General features: G+C 46.5%; 1 protein-coding gene across 1 annotated transcript; it reads left to right on the forward strand.

Moving 5' to 3' along the window:
- The first annotated feature begins 259 nt into the window (after positions 1 to 259).
- On the forward strand, positions 260 to 23,455 carry MOGAT2 (monoacylglycerol O-acyltransferase 2). Its single transcript, XM_056499459.1, has 6 exons — positions 260 to 453; positions 7,830 to 8,008; positions 18,169 to 18,373; positions 19,748 to 19,922; positions 20,809 to 21,008; positions 22,885 to 23,455. Exons 1-6 carry the CDS (start codon positions 360 to 362, stop codon positions 23,037 to 23,039), a joined length of 1,008 nt encoding a protein of 335 aa, XP_056355434.1. The 5' UTR covers positions 260 to 359; the 3' UTR covers positions 23,040 to 23,455.
- Positions 23,456 to 24,266: the final 811 nt, after the last annotated feature.

Here is a 24,266-nt window from a genome sequence, read left to right on the forward strand (position 1 = left end):
AGGCTGATTTCTAGAGAAAAGAGGGAAATAAAACTGAATGCCTCATTGCCCCTGCCAACATCCAAATATCACAAAATTTGAAAGAGATGGGATCTTGAAGGCAGGATTGGGTCCTGAATGGGGTTTGGTTTCCAGATTTGGGTGGCAGAACATGAGATTGTCAGCATGTAACAATGCTGTGAGTCAGGATGGTGTAAAGTCCATGACTCCTCCCTGTGCGGGATGGTGCTGTGCCACTGTACTGCGTGTCTTGCACAATCCCTTTTACTGTAACACTGGGCAGATACTGAGGGCGACTTTGCACTCTGCAGGCACCACTTGCTTCCTTCTCCGTGCCGGCCGTGCATGCAGAGCCCAAGATGAAGATCGAGTTCGCCCCGCGCTCTGTGCCGCTGCAGAGGAGGCTCCAGACAGCATCAGTGGCTCAATGGATCTTCAGCTTCCTGGGTCTAGGTAAGACACAGCTCTTTTTCCTCTTCCTGAGACACCAGACAAGCTTTCCATAGAATTGCAGTGTGGTTTGGGTTGGAAGGGACCTTAAGGATCATCCAGTTCCACCCCCCTGCCATGAGCAGGCACACCTTCCACTAGACCAGGCTGCTCCAAGCCACATCTAACCTTGAACACTTCCAGGGATAGGACAGCCGCAGCTTCTCTGGGCAACCTGAGCCAGTTTTTTGGCTTCTTCTCACCACCTGATCAGAGCACAGGGGCACTAAGGAAGACGTGGCTGACTGCCTGTGCATGGGAATATTTACAGGTTTTATGCAGCATCTAAACCAGGGTGGGGTTTTCAGATTATCTTGCTCTTTTAGGTTTAGAGTTTTCCTGGTTTGAGCTGCTGCTCTGCTGGGTGTTAGGGATGGGAAATAAGAGTTACCATGCTTGAGGAATGGTACCATAGGAAGAGCGTTGGGAACTCTGCTTTTGCAGCCCTGGGAACAGACACTTCACTTTTTACGGATGCCCCTGCACATTCTAAAAGGTCATTTTCCCAAGAAAACCCAAGCAGTTTGAGGAAAAGGCACATCAGCAAACTGAGATGCAGACAAGGTCACTGCTTGGTGGAGGGCATCACATGCTGATGGAAAAGACACACATGCAGTTTTGGGTAGGATGCACAGGGAAATGATGATGGGAGACACTGAGGCACATAATCAGAGAATGAAAACTGCCTAGGGCCATTTACAGCCCATCAGGCTAGAAGGTGTCATCCCAGCGGTTCCTAGTTGTAGGGAAATAAAGAGATGGGAGGATCAGAGGTAGGTTAAATCTCTGGGGGCCATTTACAGCCCATCAGGAGCCAAGCTGAAAGGTAACATCACAGAGTTTGCCACTCTTATGCCAGTTCTGAATCTCAGATGAGATGTGCGTGAATCTCCTCATTTGCTGTGTCAAGACAGTTGTTGACTAGCCCAAAACACAGCAGATATTTGTGTGTATCCGTGTACTGGTACACAAACATCTCCAGAACTATACCTGCACAGAAAGCACAAGCTGTGCTTCGGACTCACACTCAGTTTCTGTGAAAACCTGTGAAAACCTCAGTTTTTTCCAAAACCTGCCACAGACCCCAGCCCGAATGGCCACCTTTGCACCAGTATCTGCTGGACCAGAGGACTGTGCCATACTGCTCCAGACAGTGCAGCTCTTTAAATTTAGTTTCTTGTTATGGGATTGTCCTGTGCTAAGTGTCAGGAAAACGAATCCACAAACACCAGAAGTTTATGTCTGAAAATGAGACAGATGAGTCCTGTAACTTTATTCGAATAAAGGGAGAGGCCATGGGGCATTTCTCCTGGGATCTCTCAAAATTTTAGAGGATGCAGCCTCCTTTTTATCCGAATTTCCCGGCTGCATTTCCCTCTCTCTTTTCCCCCTTGGCTGAGGTACTTGAGAGGTACAGACTTCCCGGAATACCTGACACCTGAGATTCCTAATCTATAACCTCCCCCCCGCCCTTTTCCTAGTGTCAATCAGTGGAATTCCTATGGAATTTACGGTTCTTCCCATTGTTTCCTTCATCTCCCAGCATCCTTTTTTTTTTTTTTTTTTTTTTTTTATCAGCAGACCTACAGTTTGTTGGTGAAGACAAATCTCTCTCATTCCATTTATCAGTGGAATCTTTCCCATTGTTTCTTTTCTTTCTCAGTGCTAGTTTCACCTACTAACAAACTCACAGTTTGTTTGTAAAGACAAATCCATCATGCCTCTCATAAGCATCACTCTTCTGAGCTACACATTAACCCAGTTTGGGCAATTCAAGAGGGCAGGGGCCATTGCTGGTCACCAGGATGGGTGAAACCACCTTTTTTTTTGGAAGAGAAGTGCCAAACAGCCACCCTTGGTACCACTGTTGTAAACCCTGGGGGGTCTCCCTGAGCAAAAGAGATCCCACCTGTGATCAACCTTCTGCCACCAGAGAACACCTGGCAGGAGGACACAAAAATGTATCTTGGCAAGATCTGGCAAGAGCCAGGCAGCCTTGGACACAGCTGGCCAGAATGGGACATTTTGGATGATTCCCTCTCTGTCCCAGCATCTGCATTTCCCTCCAAAGTCCCTGAATCAGCTGGGATGCAGTAGAGATGTTGTCAGGCATCCAACAGCACATCCCCATTCCCAGCATGGATGCAGTTGGGACTTATGGAGCTTCAACAGTGTTTTCCAATTAGACAATTTGTACTTGAGGTTTTTCCCTTCTTGGTATTGGGAGCAAGCTGGCACTTGACTTTACAGAGATGGCAATGACTTCTAGAGCCAGCAGAATGACAGCAAATGGCCAGGAGGGAGGAATTCCCTGCAGTTGTAGGAGTTACTTGCAAACACAGGCTCTACCTCCTGCAGGGAAATGCATTTTGCTCTGAATGAGGCTGAGACCAAACCAACTCCTCCTCCCACGGCTGACCTTCAAGAGCTTATCATCTTTCTGGCAGAATTTGATTTGTTGCTTGGCTTTTTTGTTGTTTGGGTTTTCATTTTTGTTTTGTTTTTGTTTGGGTTTTGTTTGGTTTGGGTTTCTTTTGGTGATACAATCTGAAACCAAAAGTAGTTAAGAAATGGTCTTAAGAAGGGCATTAGAAAGGTGATAACAAAAACCTTATGAAGCAATTCCAGCTGGTTTGGTTTATTTTACAAAGTTTCTTTAAGCTTGGAGCTTTCCACTCAAAATCTCCCAGTTTAATAACTGCATAAGCTAGATGCTGAGATACCCTTATTTCATCCCACGAGGCAAGCAGCCCTTGTTGCACTGCTATAATCCCAGGCACAGAGCTCAGACTTGCCGTGGGCAGGATGCAGCTGCCGGCTGCTCCTTTGTTTGGGAGACAGGCTTTGTGCCCCTGCTGCCAGAAAAGGGCTCTGAAACACCGTCTGACCTGCACAGCCCTTTGGCCAGAGATCCCAGCAGCACTGCTTGCAGGCAGCTGCTGCTATGCAAGTGCAAATGCATCCCCTGAGAGGCCAAGCACTGGGGGAGGGACTCCTCATTCATTCCCGGCAGGATGCTGAGAGAGGGCAGCTCCAGCGCCGCTGGCATCAAGCAGGAATTGTCCATGCTGCCTGTTTTCTTGAGGATTCTCCTGGCAAGAGCATGGAGACAAAAAGTTCCATTTATTTCAGAGCTGCTGCAGGAGGAGTGCAAGCTGTAAGAATGGATTGCAGGGCATGGAGTGGGGACCCCATTGCCTTCCCAGTACATGATCCCAGTGCCCCTTGTAATGGAGTGGAACCAGGTTACTGCAGAGAAATGAAACCAGCAGGATGCTCCCCAAGCCTGCTGCACTGCTTCCTTCTGCCCCTCTCATTCCCTCTCTCTGCTGGGCACGGCACCCACGCAGACACACCACGAGTGCAGGGCTGAGCCATGGCAAACAAACCCAGAGCAGGGCATGCAGATCCAGAGTACCACACACAGCCTTTGAACCTTCCAGTCAGCAGGGCTGGCTCAAAGGCCAGGGGGTGCCAGCTGAGTGTAGTCCACAGCCACGCCAGCTGTGCCCAAGGCTGCAGAGTCTCTGTAGCTGGCCACAGTCAGGGACTCCAGGCTGGCACAGCACCGTGTGTCTTGTAAGCACTCAAGGCCAGTTTGGATGGCACTCTGAACAACCTGGTTTAGTGGAAGGTGACCCTGGGCAGCTGGAACTGGATGGTCTTTAAGGTCCCTCTAACCCAATGCAATTCTGTGATGATCTTGCAAATCCTCCTGAATCTGACTCACTTTGGGGCTGTTGTGATAACAAAAATCTCTCTCTGTGGGATGCAGTTTTCCCTATTTCAGGCTGAATTAACCAATTTTGGGTTAGGAGCACTTTGATGGGATATGGTCCCTGCTTAGCCTTGGCCAGAAAACTCCTCCATGTGCTTTGAAACCTGCGGCTCCTTTGGAACCCGTGGCTCACTTGGAGCCCACAGAATATTTGTGCTGTCTGTGATATGGCCATTTTCTTGTCCAGAGAGGGATTTACAGCTCACAGCAAAACTACTCAACATAAGAAATCCACCACTTCATTTTTACTACACTTCTTTGAAGGAATCCAACTTCTTTGAAGGAATCCAGCCCAGGAAACCACTTGATCTATGAAAAAATAAAAAAAAAGCCATCAATTACACATTGGTGTGTGTTTTCTCTGCTGAGTCCCATACAGCCATGGAGATGTGAGGTGCTGGGTCCTGGACCATGAAAAGTTGCTGCACCCCTGCTCAACAGAGTCCAGGATGATCCTGTGAATGCTTCATCCAGAGCCAAACCTCACCATGGACAACCATAGAGAAACCTTCCTGAATCTGGACTCATCAAAAAGTGCAAGATTTAGAGTCTGAATATGGCATTCCTTCTGTCAGGGACCCTTTAGTTTTAGTTTTGCTTTGAAGCAGCTAATCCCAGCCCAGCCCAGAATTATCTGGCTGTTTTTAGGAACAGAACTGATGCATCTGCAATGACCTGCATGATGCTCTTAACCCTGCTCTTACAGCCCTTGTCTGCCTTGAAACAGCTCTGTGTAAGGGCCATTAAACCATTTTATAGCAATTTAGTGTGTGCCATTGGGCTGTAGCACAGGAGCCCAGACCTGCAGAGGGATGAGATGAGCATCACATCTGTACAACCTCACACCCAGACCTGCCCATTTCTCCTGAGCAGTGGCTGGCAGTGGTGGACTCAGTCTGGGGACCTGGCATGACTTTTGGGAAGCACTAATAGAGCTCTGTGGCACATATCCTGCCACTGGTGGCCCAGAAAGTGTCAGTGTCCAGGCAGTGGTACAGAGTTCCTCCTCCTCACCAAATTACAGACCATAAACTATCAGGTGCCTGCCTAAGGCTGGAATTGGTTTGGATGCAGACTTAAATGTACACTTTCTGGAACCTTCCTGCCTCTTTGGTCCCATCCAGAGTGACTTTCAGTCTGACAATCCATTCTGGACAGGAATGGGCTTCTTTCCCACAGAGCGCCAAAAGGTTTCAAAAGGACAAACCTCCCTACAAATCTTAATATTGAGTGAAGGTCACTGAGCAGAAATTCTGCTCTGGGGAAAAAAAATTTGAATTGTAAATGAATCGAGGAAGAAATTAATAATTATATAATTGTGAGATAAAGCATGGATTTGGCCCAGAACTACTCCTTCACTTTGCAGAATGTACTTTGAGCTTTGCACAGTATGATAAAAAGAGAATTAGGCACTGCATGGCTCTGCAGCAGACCTGATGACCTGCCTCTCAGGTGCAGTAAAATTGTGTTTATTTATGATGTGGACCCTGGAGCTGCAGTTCATGTGCTATGCAATTCCTGAGAGTTACAAAGTCTGTGTCTGTGGCATTTGAAAAAGAAGTGTGAAAAAGTGTGAGCAGCAGGTTGAGGGAGGGGATTCTCTCACTCTGTTCCACTTTTGTGAGACTCCAGTTGGAGCAGATCCAGAGGAGGACATGGAGATGCTCTGAGGGCTGGAGCCCCTCTCCTCTGGAGCCAGGCTGGGAGAGCTGGGGGTGCTCAGCCTGGAGAAGAGAAGGCTCCAGGGGGAGCCTCTTCCATGGTACAGGGGCTCCAAGGGAGTTGGAGAGGGATTCAGGACAAGAGCCTGGAAGAACAGGAAAAGGGGAATGGCTTCCCTCTGCTAGAGGCAGAGTTAGATGGGATATTGGGAAGAAATTCTTGGCTGTGATGGGGCTGAGGCCTTGGCATGGGCTGCTCAGAGAAGCTGTGCCTGCCCCATCCCTGGAAGTGTTCAAAGCCAGATTTGAGGGGACTTCTATGATTCCACTAAAAATGTGGCACCAGGTGTGAGCAGTGGTTCTTTCTGACCAGTGTGATGCATTACAGGTTAGTCCTGTTGCTTTGCTGAGAGCTGCAAAATTCTTAGTGCCTACCCAGGTGCCTGCTGAAGTGTCTCTATTTACAGGAAGACATGCAATCCCATCTCCACTCTAAGGGAATTTAGGAACCTGTTAGATTATTTTTTTCATTTATTATTTTATTTATTACTATTTTATTTATTATTTTATTATGCTCTTTTTCTCCATAGGAATTATTAGTGCCATCATGCCAGTGTTTTAAATAAGGGCAAGGATTTGCTTTTTCATGCAAAGCTTTGTAATCAGGGCGACTTATCACCAAAATAAAAAAAAACTTATTTATCCTTAAGTGAAAGCAAACAGGAGGTACATGAATGTCTTAGATGAGAACATCCTATTCCACTTCTCTGACAGGATTTAGCTGAGAGGAGGTGCAGAAAGCAGGTATCAGGTGACTCACAAAGATGGAAAAGATGTCTCAGAGCATGAGGGTGTGGATGCATGTATATCACAGCTGAGGCTGAAGCTGAGCAGGGCATCTCCATCCTCATATCTTCCAGCCCTGAGTGGTGGATCTTGAAATGAAGACCCAAAATATACAAAATATTATGTAATCCATGAGCTGGGGAAGGCAAGGGACTTGGGTGGATCTTTGGGTTTTCTTCAGCTCAGTATTCCCCTTCACAAGGGGACAGATGGAGAGGACACAGCTCTTCCCTGGTGCACATCTGCTTTACCAGGTGGCAGTGCTGGGCTTGGGTGGGATTTTATGTACCAAGTGATGTTTATTTGCACAAAGACTTTTGTTCTCTTGTTCCTATGTCAAAACACAGGTATAAGGGAGGTGGGAGGTAGAGGTCAAAGCTGGGTACTAACTGGAGAAAGTCCCAAGTCATGGAAGTCTTAAAGAATTAAATAGAGCATTCTTATGAAATTCATGATGACACAGAGTTGAAAGAACTGAAAATCCTCTAGAGTCCAAGATTAGAGTTGAGGCTGAACCTGAGAAGTGGAGGAAAGGGTCCAAAATCAATAACAAAGAACTCAGTAAAGAGTAAAGCCTTATCTGTGGATATAAATCATGGATGCAATTAAAATGGGGAATCATTAGCTCAAGATAAAGCTATTGGGGATTGTACAGACTGGACATAGGACCCTTTCTGCTGCCATTGCAAAATATCAGGTGTCATTAGGGGGTATTGACAGGAGTGTTGGGGTATAATTGCAGAGGTCAGTCTGACTGCAGAGAAAAGCAAGACAGCAAAGGGACAGAGAACTGATCCATGAGAACACTGTGAATGGAGTGAGATTCATCAGTCTTTTGGGAAGAGGTGGCCTTTGGAGAAATTGGTGGTTGCCAGAAGGGAGGTGCTTGGTGTCTTTTCAGGTTCCTGGGCAGATAGAAAAGAAACCACACTGATAAACTCAGCAGGAAGCCCAGTGGGGCTCCACCCCAGGACCAAAATTCCTCTCTGAACGAACCATTCCCCTCCCAAAGCCCCCCAACACAACTATTGAGTGACTGCTGGCTTTTCTTTCAGCACAGTGCTGCACAGCTCTCTTCATTGGCCTGCTGTTCACTCGTTTCTGGCTGGTCAGTGCCCTGTATGCTGCCTGGTGGGTGATGGACAGGGAGAAGCCCAGCAAGGGCGGGCGGCGGATCCAGGCGCTGCGGAGCTGCGTCGTCTGGAGGTACATGCGGGACTATTTCCCCATCACGGTGAGTCCTTCAGGTCCAGCTTTGTCCCTGGGGTCTGGCTACACTCTGGGGCCAGCAGTCATGCCATGGGCTGCTGTGAGTTTGAGTAATCTGGGAGCTTGGGAAGATTATCCCTCAACACCAAAGACACAGTGAAAAATGGGGATTGGCATTTTGTTACTGTATGGGGCTGTGGAGCAGAGAAAGGACACAGGAACATGACTCTCTCTTGCATGCAACAAGAAAGAGCAATTTACTGAAGAAAGCCATGGCTTTAAATAAAAGAGTTCATGCAAAACAAAGCAGGAAAGATTTATTGTTCAAAGGGGGAAGCACTTCTTTGGAAACATGCTTTAAGAAAAACATTACATCTTTTACGCACCCTGCAGGTGCATAATTTTTGTTTTAATTTCTTGACCTTGTAAAGGCCTGAGAAAGGCAAGGCCTCAAGGCTACTTTTTCCCTGGTTCCCAGTAGTATACAACAACACCATTTTTACAAACCTCATCCTTCAATCATTTGGTTTTTCTGTGGTTTTTTTCACCCTGCTGCATTCCAGGGAGATCTCAGCGTTGTTTTCCATGTCTGTATTGCAACATTCCTGCCCTTCAGGTTGCTCAGAATTTACCCAGTGGGCATAGGGACAAGTTTTAACCAAAACCCAGGAGATCCTGGGTGCCCTGCAATGTCAGTGTCCCTTTCTGCTGAGGAGGGAGATGGATGGGTAAAGCTGAGGGAGTCTCACAGTCTCACTGCTGTTCTCTTGAGAGGGATTTCTGTGGCATTCCCTGGTTTGCTTAATGCATGACACTGGCCTTTGCTTTATTCTTTTATCTGGTGTCCCCTTGGCATGGTATGGAGCAGCAGCAAGTCCTGTCTCAGAGCCATCACAAATTGGTACAAATCTCAGCAATGTTGCAGCAGAGCTCATGGGTTGTGCAAGGAAGGGAGCTTCAAGGATAGACCAGGCAATGGGAGATTTAAAGATAATTCCTTCAGGAATACATTGCCTGTTGAGAGAACTCAGATGGGATGTACCCAGCTGGTCAGGGATCACCTGGAGTCAGAAGCAGGGTGCTGCAGTCCAGGATAATGAAGCTGGGAGCCCAAAAAGCCAAAGAACCCACCAGTAAAAAAAGAAAAAGGAAAAATAAGAACCCAGCCTGAGAGTCCATCCTGCATGGAGTAGGGTGTGGGATAAGGATTATGGGGAGCTGGAGCAAAGTGAGGACCAGAGATGGATGACATGCCCATCAGCTTTGCTGCTCAAACAGAAATAACCCTCTTCTCTGCTCTCATAGGATCACACCTGGAATACTGGAATCTATCTGGAATAGATTTAGATGGGATATTGGGAAGAAATTCTTCCCTGTGAGGATGGGGAGGCCCTGGCACAGGTTGCTGAGAGAAGCTGTGGCTGCCCCATCCCTGGAAGTGTTCAAGGCCAGGTTGGATGGGGCTTGGAGCAACCTCGTCTAGTGGAAGGTGTCCATTCCTATGGCAGGGAGTGGAATTTTAAGGTCCCTCTGATACTGAAATGAGCCAGAAAATAAACTTGTAGCACAATTTGAAGTATTAGAAAGCAGGCATTCTTTATCTGTGCAGAACACATTGCAAGGATGCCTCCTTTAATCTAATGTGTGTGGTGAGGCTTTACAACATTATAATCATATATTCATTAAAGGATTTCTCCTAGCTAATACATAAATATCACTTTTCCTAGAACTAATTTGAATGCATCTGCCTCCTACTGGAAATTATTTTATGATCGTGGAGGGTCCTCTAAAGGGATCTCTTGTGGTCCTATTCAGTGAATATTTCAGTTTTAAAGGTGACCTTTCCTTGAACTTTTTCTCTGGGTATGTGCTGTTGCTCCTTGTTACCTAACTTGCAAAAAAACCACTGTAGCCCTCTTTATCTGTTCCTCCACTGGTGAGATACATTTATCATCCAATGTGCAAACCTTTACATCCTTTTATCTTTTTTTGCTAGTTAGTCTTTAAGCTCTATTCAGCAACTTCATGGGAACTGAACATTTCTGTATGTTATTTATCACGTGCAAAACCAAACCATACAGTTACTCAATGATTTATGTGACTGCAATAATTATATGCAATATATATTCTGTAAATTATTTGTAATTTACAAATAATTTTACAAGTGGTGTAAGGCACCACTTGTGAAGTGTTGGACCAACCTCTCTGCTGAAATTTAGCAGCCACTCAGCCCAGCAATGACCCTTCTCCTATCTCTTTCTCAAGAGCATGGAACTCCACTGCTGAATGCCTCTCTGCATTCTGTCTGTCCTTTCTTGCACTAACTTGCACTAACACCAGTAGAGGGAGCACGATATCACAGGGTTTGGCTGCAGCTCCCTGGTGAGGGAGGGCTCCATGGAGCCTTTCTCCCTGCTTCTCTGGGAGAAAACAGAGGGAGTTCCACAAAAGGACAGCAGAGACATTTAAAAGAGACATAACATAGAGAGCATCATAACCAAGCAGTCACATAATACTGTTCCTCAAAAATATTTTCTCAGTCATAGAGTCACAGAATCAGAAAATATCTTGTGTTGGGAGACCTCAATGATTATGCAGCTCTAACCCCACTGCCATGGGCAGGGACACCTTCCTCTAGACCAGGTTGCTCCAAATCCTGACCAACTTGGAATTGAAAACTGCCAGGGATGGGGCAGCCACAGCTTCTCTGTGCAACCTGTGGCAGGGCTTCAGCATCCTCACAGCCAAGAATTTCTGCCCAATATTCCCTCTGGCAATGGGAAGCCATTCCCCTTGTCCTGTCCCTCCAGGACCTTGTCCAAAATCCCTCTCCAGCTCTCCTTGAGCCCCTTTAGCAGGGGACTAAAGCCAGTGGCAGGGGCTCCAAGGTCTCACCTTTTCTTCCTCAGGCTGAACAGCCCCTCTTGCCCAAAGTCCCAGCACAAGGGACACAAGGAAGAGACATCTGGGGACACAGACTGGGTTGGCATCCAGGGCTCTGGGCTGTATTTGGGTGTAGATGGAGTTTGTTAAGCCCTGGAGAATTAAGCATTCTGGGAAGATTAAGTATGTCTTCTAATCCTGCCAGATCCCAGCAGCAAACTTAGCTGGTCGGGTGTTTGGAGGCAGCAAGTGCTGCCTGCTGTCTTATTTTAGGAAACAGCTTTAAACACTGCTTTTAAGGGGTCCCTGTGCATGTTTGCTGTCTTGGGAGCACAGAGAGGTTGGGAGGAGCATCTGCTTTCCGGGCAGTGTGAATTTGCAGTGTGCTGCAGCACACAGAGCATGCCAGAGCTGAGCCAGGCCACTGCAGTATCTGCAAGCTGCACCTTCTGCCAGCACCAGCCTTGCAAAGGCACCACTTTGCTCTTGGATTTATCCTCCTTGGGACTGACTGCATTTTAATTAATGATTTGAGGATCAGAGTCAGGCAGGACCCGGATGAGCTTGAGTGTTTTGAAAATGGGATGAGAAAACTGCAGTGAGAAACCAAGTCAGTGTCCAATGCATTACCCTGGGAAATTATTTCTGCTTGATTTGTCTGCATTTTAAATCTATTCTAATATGTTTTCTTTTATTTTTATTTATTTATTTATTTATTTATTTATTTATTTATTTATTTTTAAATATACCCTCATTGTAGTCCTTCAGCTGGCCTGGAATTATTTCAAAATTGTGTAGGTGGCACTTGGGAACATGATTTAGTCATGGCCTTGGCAGTGCTGGGGTAATGGTTGGACTTGATGGTCTCAGAGGGCTTTTATGACCTAAATGGATCTATGATTCTTCAATTCTAACACATGGCTGAGCTCATCTGCACTATAATGTTGTGGAAAATATGCCAAAAGGTTTAAAATTAATCTGTTTGAGCCAGAGAATGCCTGAACAAATAACCTGTGATAACAGAAGCTGTGTTGATGCTGCCTACAGGGTGATTTTGGGTGCTGTGGACTGCTCTATCAGTCAGTAATCTGCCTGCTGCTGCCCAAACCCTCTCTCCATTTTCATAATCCCTTCCTCATCATTTATCAGTGCATCTTTATGATGAAGGATGCACCAGCCTAAACAGTAAAATCTAATTCTGTCCCCATGCCAAGTGAATGGACATTGCTGCTCTTTCTCCCCAGCCCCATCCCCTCCCATCACCATCCTCCCTCAAACAGCCACAGTGCTTTCCTCAGAGCAGGAAGGTGAAACAGGGAAAGTGCAAGCACAAGCTTGACAATATCTATCTTTAAAGTCCTCAAACACAAGGCACCATCGTTTTGCTGACTGAAAACTGGGGCTTGGCTTAGGCAAGACATCTCACCTTTGGATCACACAACTTGGGTTATGAGTCTGTTCTAGCAAATTAGGGTCTCAGGTAGTTTTGGGGACTGTTGTGGTTTTTTTAGGTTTCTCAGTGAATTTCTTCCCTCTGTTATCAGGGAGAGCCTGGAAGAGGGAGGGGGTGAGTTTTGGGTGAATAGTCAGCGATTAAGACACAAAAGAAAGTCTCCTGGCATTCCAGTGGAGTTGTTGAGGGGTTGGGGAATTTTTGCCTGGGGGAGTGGGCTTTTCTGTTCAGGGCTTTTTGGAGTTGAGGTGTGATGCCACCACAAGTTGTGAACTCAGACCTGAGGCTTGGTGGTCTCACCCTCCTGCCCTTCCATGAGGGGATTGAGGACAGCAATCAGGTGGTGCTGCAGGAGTTTCTGTACTTGGCTCCAGGACTTTGATTATTTTATTTTTTTTTTTGGCTGAAAGCCCTGTAATTTTGAAATTACAATAACTTGGAAAGAGGGATATTGACTGTTCCAGGAAGGTTCCCACTTTCCTTGGCAGATATTTTAAATCAAGACAGAGACATATTTTGTTTTCAACTGCTGTCATCATCCAGAGCAACTCCATTAGGGATAATCATGCCAGCTTTATTCAGGGCAGCCTGGAAAGAGCCTGCTGTACAGGGGAGGTCCCTGTGGTCTTCACCTTGTTTTCTCCTTGTGAAGAGCCACAGGACATTTCTTACAAGCCTTAGGGTTACCTAAGTGCCAGGTGGACTTTGTCTGCAGAAATCTCTGTCATTGTGCTTGTGGTCTTGCTGGTGTTAGTGGTTTTTTTAGCATAACTAAAATGATTTATTGGAGAATTAGTTGAACCCCTGAAGCTGTAATTTGGGAAGACTCCATCCCATGGCTCTTTCACGCTCATCATGGCACAAACTGTGATGGAGGTTATTTGAGTGTGTTTGGTTCTGGGGATTTGCAAGGCACTTTAGAGGGGATAGTTCCAGCTCATTTGAACCAATCCCTGCCAGGCATGTTTTCTTTCTTTTCACAGAAGAGTGGTATTATTTGCAACTGGGGACTTGTGCCATGGCCCATGACATTAAATACAATTCCTGATTTCCAGAGGTCTTGACTGTTCCTTTTGTTTCCTTCTGTTGGCTGGAAGAGGGATTGTCAGGGAAAAAGAAAGGCATGGCCAAATGGCCCAAAGCCACCATGCTGTCCTTTTCTGAGGAATTCTCTGTCCATGTGTTGGCCCTCTCTTTATGTCCTGGAATGTCCTTTCCTAAGATGAGGGCATGGCTGAGAGCCACTGGAGGACTGTGTCCCACCACCTGCACTGCTAATCCCTGGATAAAGCAAGTCCTGCAAGAGGCAGGGAGGACTTGAGCATTTTGGAGCTTCCATCCTTACCCAGCTTTGGGAGGGAGGGTGGTGAAGTCCCATCCAAACTCAGTTTAAATCCACCTGGCTGGTCAGATTATTCAATATTTGCTGCAAGCTCAGCTCTGACCTGGCATTGTGGCACCAGGAGAAAACCCCAGGGCTCAAAGATCTCCCTTATTCCAACTGCCCCTCTCAGGCTCTCACCATTGCTGGGAGCTGAAACCCATCCTCTCAGCAGTCAGATACTTGTCCTTCCTTTGGTCTCCCATCCAGGCACCCTTGGGTGGGTGCCCTGCTTCTTTTCAGTTTGGCACAATTAGTCCTTCTTCAGATCCGCTTGGGCTTCTTGGATTTCTTTATTTGGCTTCTTCCCACAGAGAAACTGGCTGCATGTTCCATCCTGCAAGAGATGTTTTTGGGAGGTGTCCATGGACAGCTAGAGACATGAGGATTTGTTTAGTACAGAGTTGAAAGGAGGTTTATCCTGCTTAAGAGCAGATTACTATAACATCCATGGAAATGGAGATGGGACCAGAGAAGGATGGAAAAACAGCAGCAATTCAGTTTGGGAGACTTTAAATGAAGAAGCCAGGAGCTTGCTGATCAGGTCTCTAACCTTTCCTCCTCCTGCATCCCATCCTCCCCTGCTCTCTGAGTGACTGTGGGGGTAATGCCATGCTGCCATGCCATTCACCATATCAGCTTGCTCCAAGCTTCATCCAAACAGGCCTTGAATATTTCCAGGGATGGAACATTCACAACTTCTTTGGGCAACTTGTTCCAGTGCCTCATTACCCTTTCCTCAATCAGTAGTGCACCAGCCTTAAAGAGGGAATTGCCTGTCCTCTGTCTTCCCATGGTTTGGGACAGGAAAATTCAGTCTGTAGGGAATAACTAGGAGAACCCAGTCGCATCTCAAGGGATTAAATAAATCAAGCTGGTTAAACCAGTGCTGAATTCCTGGGCTGATCAAGCCACTCAGAAGCCCTAACTAATTATCTTAATTCCACTCCAAAATGAATTCAAACCAAACCAAACATGAAATGAAGAATACTTTAATCCCTCATCATTATCATCAAATTCGTAATCTATTTGGGATGTTAATGCTATTTAACTAATCCAGTTTAAAATTAATTTGGATTAATTTGCTTGAGACCCTTCACTAGTACATGGGCTCTTATCACAGCTTGTCCAAGTCTGTATATGAATTTCCCTGACACAGCTGACAGTGCATGGAGCAGGTCCCACCATATCTCCTGGGGAATTGGGGGAGCTGGGACAGAGTTCCACCCATATCTTGGACCCAAATTTGAATAGTCAGAATAAAGGGAGTTTTCTGTTACAGGGTAATCACTGCAAGCCATGAAAAACTGAAGTTGTCAAGCTATATTTCTTCATGAGGAAGCATAAAATAGACCTCATCTTTCAAAATTTAAGTTCATTAAATTATTCCCTGAAAAGGTTGTTCAGCTTTGACACAGGCTGTCCAAGGCAGTGGTGGAGTCCCCATTCCTGGGAACATTTAAAATCTGTGTGGATGTGGCAGCTGGGGACGTGGATTAGTGGAGGCCTTGGCAGTGCTGGGGGAGCATTTGGACTCCATGATCTTAGAGGGCTTTTCCAACATAAACAATTTGATTAGTTAGGAAGGCCAAGATCACCCCACACGTGGGATCCAGAAGGTCCATAACACTTTTGAGAATGGATCATTACTGCTGTCAGCAGCCAAGGCATCAGCCACCATCTGACTGTGCCAAGGGGAATCTCAAGGAAGCCAACAAACCCATGGTTCAGCTTGGAGAGAGCAACCCTGAGCTGATAGCAGCTGCTTTCAGACCACAGCTCAACTTGGCATTCCTCACACACCTCTGAGATGAGAAACTGCTCTTATTTCACCAGGAAAACCTTGGGTTTTGTCATATAGTATAAGAGACTTTGCTGAAGTCACTCCTCTGCTACAGATTTCCTTCTCAGTCTTGTACAAGCTCTCTAGTTTCTCTGTGAGTTTTGGCCAAATCACCCAGATGTGAGCAGACTCTGTGACAAAACAAGGACTTTCTTTCCCCAGGGTGCTGCAGGGGACAGCCCTTGCAGAAACATTTCCCAGATCCACCAAATCTTGAGGGACTCAGTGCCGCCCTCCAGCTGCCCATGGCTTAGAGCAGGGAGTCAAAACTCACAGATTCAAGGACTGGGTGACATTGGAGGAGAACTCTAGAGGTCAACATGCCCAACCCACTGCTCAGTCAGGGTCACCCAGAGCCAGCTGCCCAGGACCCTGTCTTACCACAGAATCACAAAATGGCTTGGGTTGGAAGGGGCCTTAAAACTCATCCTTGCTGGAACAAGGACACAGGCTGCTCTAAGCTCCATCCAACCTGGCCATAAACACTTCCAGGAATGGGGAACCCACAGCTTCTCTGGACAACCTGTGCCAGACCCTCACTATTCTCATCATAAAAAATGTCTTCCTCATAGCTAGTCTTAATTATCCCTCTCATAGTTTAAAACCATTCTCCCTTGTCTCCTCACTCCAAGCACTACCCTTTCTTCTTTCCTTTCTTTTCCTCCCTCCTCTTTCATAGGCATGATCACCAAGACAGCAGCTGGATGTTTCTCAGGGGATGTTTTTACAGATGTGTGGTGTCTTAGCAGAGGCAAACTCTCCCATTAAGGCAATTTGACTGCTCAGTGGCTGCCCTGCTTTGCCACCCTTGCCCCTTCTTGTCTCCCTGCACACACAGAGCAGAAATGCAGCAGTTCCCAACACACCTGAGCATCTTGCTTCCCTGCCTATAAATGACCTGGAGATGAAAGGTTGTTTGGAAGCTGAAGATGGATGCAGGAAACATTGGTGCAAGCTGAGATTACTCAGAAAAGAGCAAGTGGTGGCAGGAGCCTTGGGCACTCAGTGCTTCAGCCATCTGCTCTCTTCCTGCCTAGAGACCTCTGCACCTGGGCAGCTGTGGGACTTTTGTTTGTCCATTCCCCTCATTAGGAGCAGGTGCTCAAATGGGCACATGTACAGTCAACAGTGCTTTCAGACAGCTGGGAAATGAGCCATGATGCAAGAGAGTAAAACACTCTCATGATTAGCCTGCAGTTCTAGCTGCTTCTAGGAAAACACAGGCACCATTAGCTGAACCCTGAGTGCAGGTGGAATCAGAAAGCCTGGAGGGGTGACACTGAAATGCACAGGGCTCTGGCTCTTCTTGAGCACAAATGCCTTTGAGCTGTCTGGAAAGGCATGGTGGCTCTGTGATAACAGAATCACAGAATTGTTCAGGTTGGAAAAACCCTCTAAGACCATTGAGTCCAACTGTTCCCAGCACCATCACAAAGGCCACTCAATCATGTCCCCAAGTGCCACATCTATGTATTTTTGAACAATTTCAGAGACTGTTGTCCCACCACTTCCTTAGTCATCTTGTTTCAATGTCTGGCCACCCTTTCAGTGAGGAAATGATGTGATGGCTAACCTTGGAAAGGTTCATCCTTCCCTGCTGCTGTGAGCATCCTCAGCATCCCTAGAAATGGTGCAGAGATGTCAGCATTCAGTTTTGTCTGCTTCTGCCTGGGCTGATGCTGGTATGGCAAGGTCTTCCAGAGCTGGAGGCTGGGAATGTCACACCAGCTCCTCTCCCCTGGGCAGTCCATAAAAGTGTAATGGAGTTCAAACGCCTTACCTCCCTTTAACCATGCCCTCTTGTTCTGTGGCACCCATTCTCCCATGTAGTACATCCCAGGCTTCAATATCACTTTCAGATGGGCTGAGGATTTTAACAAGCTGCTTAGTCAGCCCTCAAGGGCTGGCCATGGGCTGCAATCCCTGCTGCCCATCCCTAAAATGCTGGACATGGCCATTTTCCATTCCCTCCTGCCAAAGCTGCAGCAGCCTTGGGCAGACATCCCCTGCTCTCTGATGGACCTGGGCACCCAACACAGGCACAAACATCTGGCATCCTGCAGGCTTTTCCCAGTGGGAAGAAAACAGCTTCTCTGTTAGATGTCTGGGAATTAGATTTCAACTTACCATGTGTGAACACATCCTGGAATCACCTGGCACGTGCTTCAGGACAGGATAAACCTTTGATCCACACCAAGCTGTTGGGTGGGACATGTGCTGTGCTGTGTAGTAGGTCTACCAGAGTGATTATGTCCCTCTGCTGTTCTGGTTGTGGGATCAAGAGCTACTGTGTGGAAGAAATCTCCCTTTTCTTGCTTTCCCCCTCATATTAGAAATGCATTGGAGGACATTCTAACCAAAGTTGGTTCCCAACAGCATTTAGACCAGTCCAAGGCAGTATAAGGAACTGTGCCATTAGAAAAGTCATTTTAGGCCAATGGGTAGGAGGAGATGGAATATGGGCAGTGAAATCTCAGTGAAAATGAGGGAGTTGTTCCAGTTTCCCAATAGAAAGGCATGGTGGGTGCAGGACCTGCTCTCCACAGCCAGTGTCCCACCCTGCTGAGGCTGCAGCACTGACTGGCCCCTTTTTGGCTTCATCCCTGTTCATGCCCTTCATTCTAGCTGATGAAGACAGCAGAGCTGGACCCTCGGCGGAACTACCTGGTGGGGTTTCACCCCCACGGAGTGCTGGCAGCTGGAGCCTTTCTCAACTTCTGCACAGAGGCATCTGGCTTTTCTGAGCTCTTCCCAGGCATCACCCCCCACCTGATGATGCTTTCTCTGTGGTTTCGCTTCCCCTTCTTCAGGGATTATTTGATGAGTGGAGGTAAGCACTGGTAGGTGCGGGTGCTTTTTTGGGGAACACAGAGTGAAGATGCATGGGGAAGAGGAGTCCAGGGTCTGTTTTCCCTCATCAGGAGCCAACTGGATGCTGTTCATGGGCACAGCTATTCGAGATGGCAACCCAAACCCTCTGAAGTTGAAAGCTGCCCTCCTTGCTGTTATCTCTGTTGTTCAACTCCATAAATGGTCTCTGTGCCCAGGGCATCACTGTGCCAGGTGCTGTGTAACAGCAAAATGCAGAGCAAATTGTGAACAGAAGTGCTGAGAGCCAGGATGTTGCTGTATTTCTTTCCATAAAAAATATATTCAGGCTTGAAATTGTGAGGAAAAAAACCCTCTTTTTTCTGAAGCATCTGCTGCTTCCAGGGAGGCAGGATCCAGGGAAAGAGGATGAAAATAGCAGCTCATGCTGCTGTAATGGAATGTGGCAGGAGGGAAGATGTTGTGGAAAGGAATAGAAAAAGGTACAGGTAAAAATTAAACTGAGAGGGGCAAAAGAGAGTTTTGAGTGATTTTTGGACACCAGCAGGATGACCTCCATCTCTCAGCAGTGGCTTGGCAATGGCCACTTCAGCTGAATGTGGGCAGAATTGAATAGGCTAAACATAAACATCCAGTTCCATCTGATGTACCCCAGGGCATCCATTACCCGGTTTTCCACATAAACTATGGCTCCTGCTGCCAGAGTATTTACATGGAGAATGAGAAGTCCAAACAGTGAGATGTATGAGAGACTGATGACCCAGCTGAAGGAAGGTTTAATCACTGTAATGTCTGAGTTGGGTGCATAACTAATTTTCAGGTCAATTGAATCCATTTCACAATGAAGTTTTAATGTGCAAATTATTTCAGCCTCTGAAACAAGGATTTATTTTTTTATTATAGTCAAAACAATATTTCTTTGTCACTTCTGAATTAAAGATTTATATCTTATTCAAGTAAACAACACCAAAGGACCAAATCCCTCATCAAATTCCACTTTCAATTAGCACCATCCACTGAAGTATATGTGTGTTCTGACCTAAAGCAAATGTTTCTCTGACTTCAGAATTATTCAGAATTAGACAGTCTCACTTGACAACAAATTGAAACAGATTTTTCCTAGGGCTCAAGTGCAGCTAGCTCCCCATTTATTTTTTCCCTAATTTTTTGCCTCACTTCTCACTTCTGAGCCAGAGAGCAAATGAATCACTGTGTGCAGAGCTGTGTGCAAATCTAGCACCTTTTAAAGGAGCTGGGCTGGGGTTTTCACTTCTGAAAACAAGGTGTTTAGCACCTTTCCAGAGAGGGATTATGAGAAAAAAGGTCCAGAGCAAACCTCTGACAGGTTTTATTTTAATTCCTCTCTGCTCTGCAGGCCTCATCCCCTCTGACAAGGAGAGTGCCTCCTACGTGCTGCAGAAGCCAGAGGGAGGGAACCTGCTGGCCATCGTCGTTGGAGGGGCGCAGGAGGCGCTGGACGCCCGGCCAGGATCCTTCACCTTGCTGCTGAAGAACAGGAAGGGCTTTGTGCGCCTGGCCATCCAGAACGGGTGAGGAAGGGCTGCTGAGGGAGGGCTCTGCCTGCTTAAGGGCAGGTTCTGCTCTGGAGAAGAGTGAAAGGGTTTGGAAGGGGCTCTGTGAGAGGTTCTTGACACCTCTGGTGCTCTAGGCACCAACTCCGGAGCTCTTGGCTCCTACTCCCTCTGGTTATCTTAAATAAGCAAGCAGCTAATAGTTAAAAAGGTTCTTTATTACAGAGCACATCTTATTACAAAGCACATCAGTCTCAAAAGGCAATGGTAAAAAGCAGTGGCAAAGCAGTAGCAATGGCAAATGCAGTGGCAATAAGCAAATGGCCAAAGGCCCTGGCAAAAGCCAAAGGCTGAGAGCAAGTGGCTAAAAGCCACAATGGCTAAAAGCAACAACTCTCCCCAGTACTAACTCTTATATAGGATTTTTCCAACAAGCTAAGACACAAGCTTGGACCACCACTCCTTAACCTATTAGAATTCTAGTTTCCTAGCACACCAGGTTACCTATAGAACTATGCATACAACCTATCTTGTTCTATCTAAAATATGTAAGCAATATTCTTACTATAGCTCCATTATGACTAAGTCCTGTCTATAACTGTGGGCCTGGAGCCTCTACTGAAGATATCAGTATGTTTCAACCTTCACTAGAACTCACTCTACTACTCTGGCATTTGAAACCTTTCACTTACTAAAAGCATTACAGCTCCTACTAAAACTTACTAACTTAGTTCTGCTTAAATGTCTGCTTTATGTGTGAGTGGCTTAATATACTTCAATAAATCCAAAGGCTTTAATTCAATCTCTGCACTCTGATTTCTCTCTGAAGAATTCAGAGACCCCTGGCTCACTGACTCCAGCAGCTGTGCTAATCATGACCCCTGTTGGTTTTGACTCCCTGCAGCACCTCCCTGGTCCCTGCCTTTTCCTTTGGGGAGAACGACCTCTTTGACCAGGTGGACAATCCCAGGGGCTCCTGCCTGAGGAGGATTCAGCATTTCCTGCAGCAGATCATGGGCATCTCCCTGCCCCTGTTCCATGCACGAGGCATCTTCCAGTACAGCTTTGGGCTGATGCCCTACCGACGGCCCATCTGCACCGTGGGTGAGTCCCCCTCAGCCCTGGCACACTGTTCAGACTGGGGACAGGGACAGCCCCTGGGCTGGGCCATCCTCCTGCCAGGCTGAAGCATCATGCCAGAGAGCACAAGCAGTGGAAATGTGCTGCAAAGCAGCATTCTGGACTGCTCAGGTGCCAGTTTGGCAGTCTGCTTTGATCTCATGACAGATCCCAGCCCATCTGGGCTGTGCTGGGAAAAGCTCCAGAGCAAATGTGGCCAACCTCACCCCTCCTGTGAGATGCAGACAGCCCCAACACCTCAACCTGGTGACCAAAAAAACCTGCAGTAGGGATGTTAAACACCTTCCAAGGCAGTTTTACAAACACAAGCAGGACCAGCAGGTCAAGGGAGATGTTCCAAGGGCTTGGAACATCTGGGAGACAGGCTGGGAGAGCTGGGGGTGCTCAGCCTGGAGAAGAGAAGGCTCCAGTGAGAATTTAGAGCCCCTGCCAGTGCCTAAAGGGACTCCAGGAAAGGGGGAATTTGAAGGGCAAATTTGAAGGGGGATTTTGGGCAAGGGTGTGGAGTAACAGGATGGCAGGTCTAGATGGATATTGGGAAGAAATTCTTGGCTGTGAGGCCCTAGCACAGGTTACCCAGAGAAGTGTGGCTGCCCTGCTTCTCTGGAAGTGTTCAAGGGCAGCTGGGATGGGGCTTGGAACAACCTGGTCTAGTGGGGAGTGTCCCTATTCATGGCAGGGTGTGGAAGGAGATGATCTTCAAGGTCACTCCCAAGCCAAACCATCCTGTGACTCTCTGAACACTCAAGCCATTTGCAGCTTTGCTCACTGTCCTGTGCAGACACATCTGCAAATCCAAGCCTATTTCTATGTGAGGAAGATAAACCTTTTTTGACCAGAGACCATGTCTGTGGGATACCAAATTTCAAGAAATCTTTGGTTTTGAATACATTTTTCAACATCTCCATGCTTAGTCCACCAGTGTGCCTGATGCTCTGTGAATTAATTTAATTAAAAATACTGTTTGGAATGGCTAGAGCTTACACTACTGACTATGTTTGACAACCAGCAATTACTTCTAATTGTATTACAACCTGTTTGGATTGACTCAATGGTTTTATGAGCTGTGTAGTTTCACATGGGCTCTTCATTAATTGGATGAAGAATAGCCTTATAAGATGTTGAAATCCTCCTTTACTTGACAAAAAACAATTTGAGTAAGAGACCAGAGCAAGAGAGGTACCTCATGGATCTTCACTGTCCCCTGCCAGGTCCTGGTAGCTCTGGGAGATGGAAAAGGCTCTTCTAGAGATAGGAATCAAAATAACTGGATTTTTTTTATTAATAAAATGTGATTTTTAAAAGAGAAGTTAAATACTTGGTTCCTAATAAAAATCAGATGTTTCACAGAATCTTTAATCTGAGCAAAGAGGAAGCACCTTTACTGTAAGTGTATTTAAATAGTGTGGGGCTGCCCTGTTCCTCACTTTCCCCATTTGCAATGCAGATTCCCAAGGCCACGTGGAAACAACTTGGAAAGCCCAACCCAAATATAATCCTGTCTTTATATTGTGTTTGTAGCACTGAGATGTGAGAAACAGCTCTCGGGACAGCACTGGGACACAGCACTTCTTACTTCAAAAGGCTGCACAGAGGGTGTTTGACATTAACCAGCTTTGCAGAGGGTTAGCTGAGGCAAGGACCAGTGTGATCCTGGGGACAAGAGCTTGCTCAGGATCTGAGCTGCCATCCCCCCCTGGCTGTGCCATCTCCCAGGCCCCAGGAAATAACTGGCCACACTGACCTGTCATCCTGGGGAGGCTGAGCTCCACTCTGTGCCAGGGTGAGCAGAGCATTCAGAGGCACCTGCCTCCTCCTAACACCTGCATTTCTTTTCCAGTTGGGAAGCCAATTCCAGTGCAGAAGAAGCACAATCCCTCTGATGAAGAAGTTAATCGAGTCCACCAGAAATACCTGGATGAGCTGTACGAGCTCTTTGAGAAGCACAAAGCTAAATATAATGTCCCAGAATACTGCCACCTGGAATTTGTATAGAGAGCCTTCAGCAAGGTGAAACCATGGAGATCAAGCTCCCAGTTTCCCACTTCTCTGGAACTCCTTCACAACCTCAACACAGTCACAGTTAACACATAGTCCATACAGCATAGGGAGAAGAGCTTGATTTCCCCAGTATTTGCATGAGTGCAGAGACAGGTTTTTATTTTTTTCTCCATGTATGACATATAAAAGATATAAAAGAGAAGAAAAAAAATCCCATCTGTGGTCAGCACAATTGAAACTCCCCAGCACAAAACTAACACTTCCAGTCTGACATGGGTGCCAGTTTCCAAGCAGATCTGAATTATTTAAATTATTTCCTTGGCATTATTTTCATTTTGAAATGGGAGAATGAGCCATCATTTGTGATGAAGGCATATGCTCTTTAAAATATAATTCATCTAAAAAAACAAGTGAACATTGTTTGTTTGGTGCTCTTCATGTTTTTAATTGCTCTGGGCTCCTACACTCACTCACACAGGGTTTCCTTACAGACATCTGGATCCTTCAAATCATTGAATCATGCAAGAACAAAATAACCAGCTTGGAGTGGTGTCACTCCAGAAGTGACAAGGAATCTCCAAAAAAAGAAACCCTTGGCTTACATGCCCTTATTATCTGAATGAGTGGGAGGGTCTGGGCCCTTCTCCTTGTGTCTCAGCACATCCATTCACCCTGTGCCATAGGTCCCTGTGCCCTTTTGTTGTGCAAGGGCTCAGCAGTTTCCTCTTGCCACAAGAGCTCCATCTACACCTGCACTGCAGCTGCCTGCTCTGAATATGTTCTTTAATAATTAGTTTAGAAATATAAATTACAAATAAATTTATAATGTCCAGGGACTCATCCAAAGGGTTCACCCTACCTGCACTCTAGGAGTCCTGCTTCCAGTTTGGTTGGTTTAATCCCAGACACCCCTGCACAGGAACATGACCAGACACCAGCTATGGACACTATTCATTTTGTTTTACACATGAAACCATTTTTTTTAGGAAAGAGGAGCATGACCAGGACATGGGGGAAGGGAAAAGGTGATTTGGGCTGGAAATATCCATTGGGGTTTGGGGGAGCCACATTTGGCAGGTGATCAAGGCTTTAAATACCTGCTTTTTTTTGATATCCAGCACTTCATTAAACTTTGCACTTAATGGGATTTTGCAGTGTGGAAGTTTCAGGTGGCAGGAAGCCATTGCTCAGTTCACCATTACAGAGCCCTGATACTTTCAT

Source organism: Oenanthe melanoleuca, chromosome 1, assembly GCF_029582105.1.
Source record: "Oenanthe melanoleuca isolate GR-GAL-2019-014 chromosome 1, OMel1.0, whole genome shotgun sequence".
NCBI classification, from domain to species: domain Eukaryota; kingdom Metazoa; phylum Chordata; class Aves; order Passeriformes; family Muscicapidae; genus Oenanthe; species Oenanthe melanoleuca.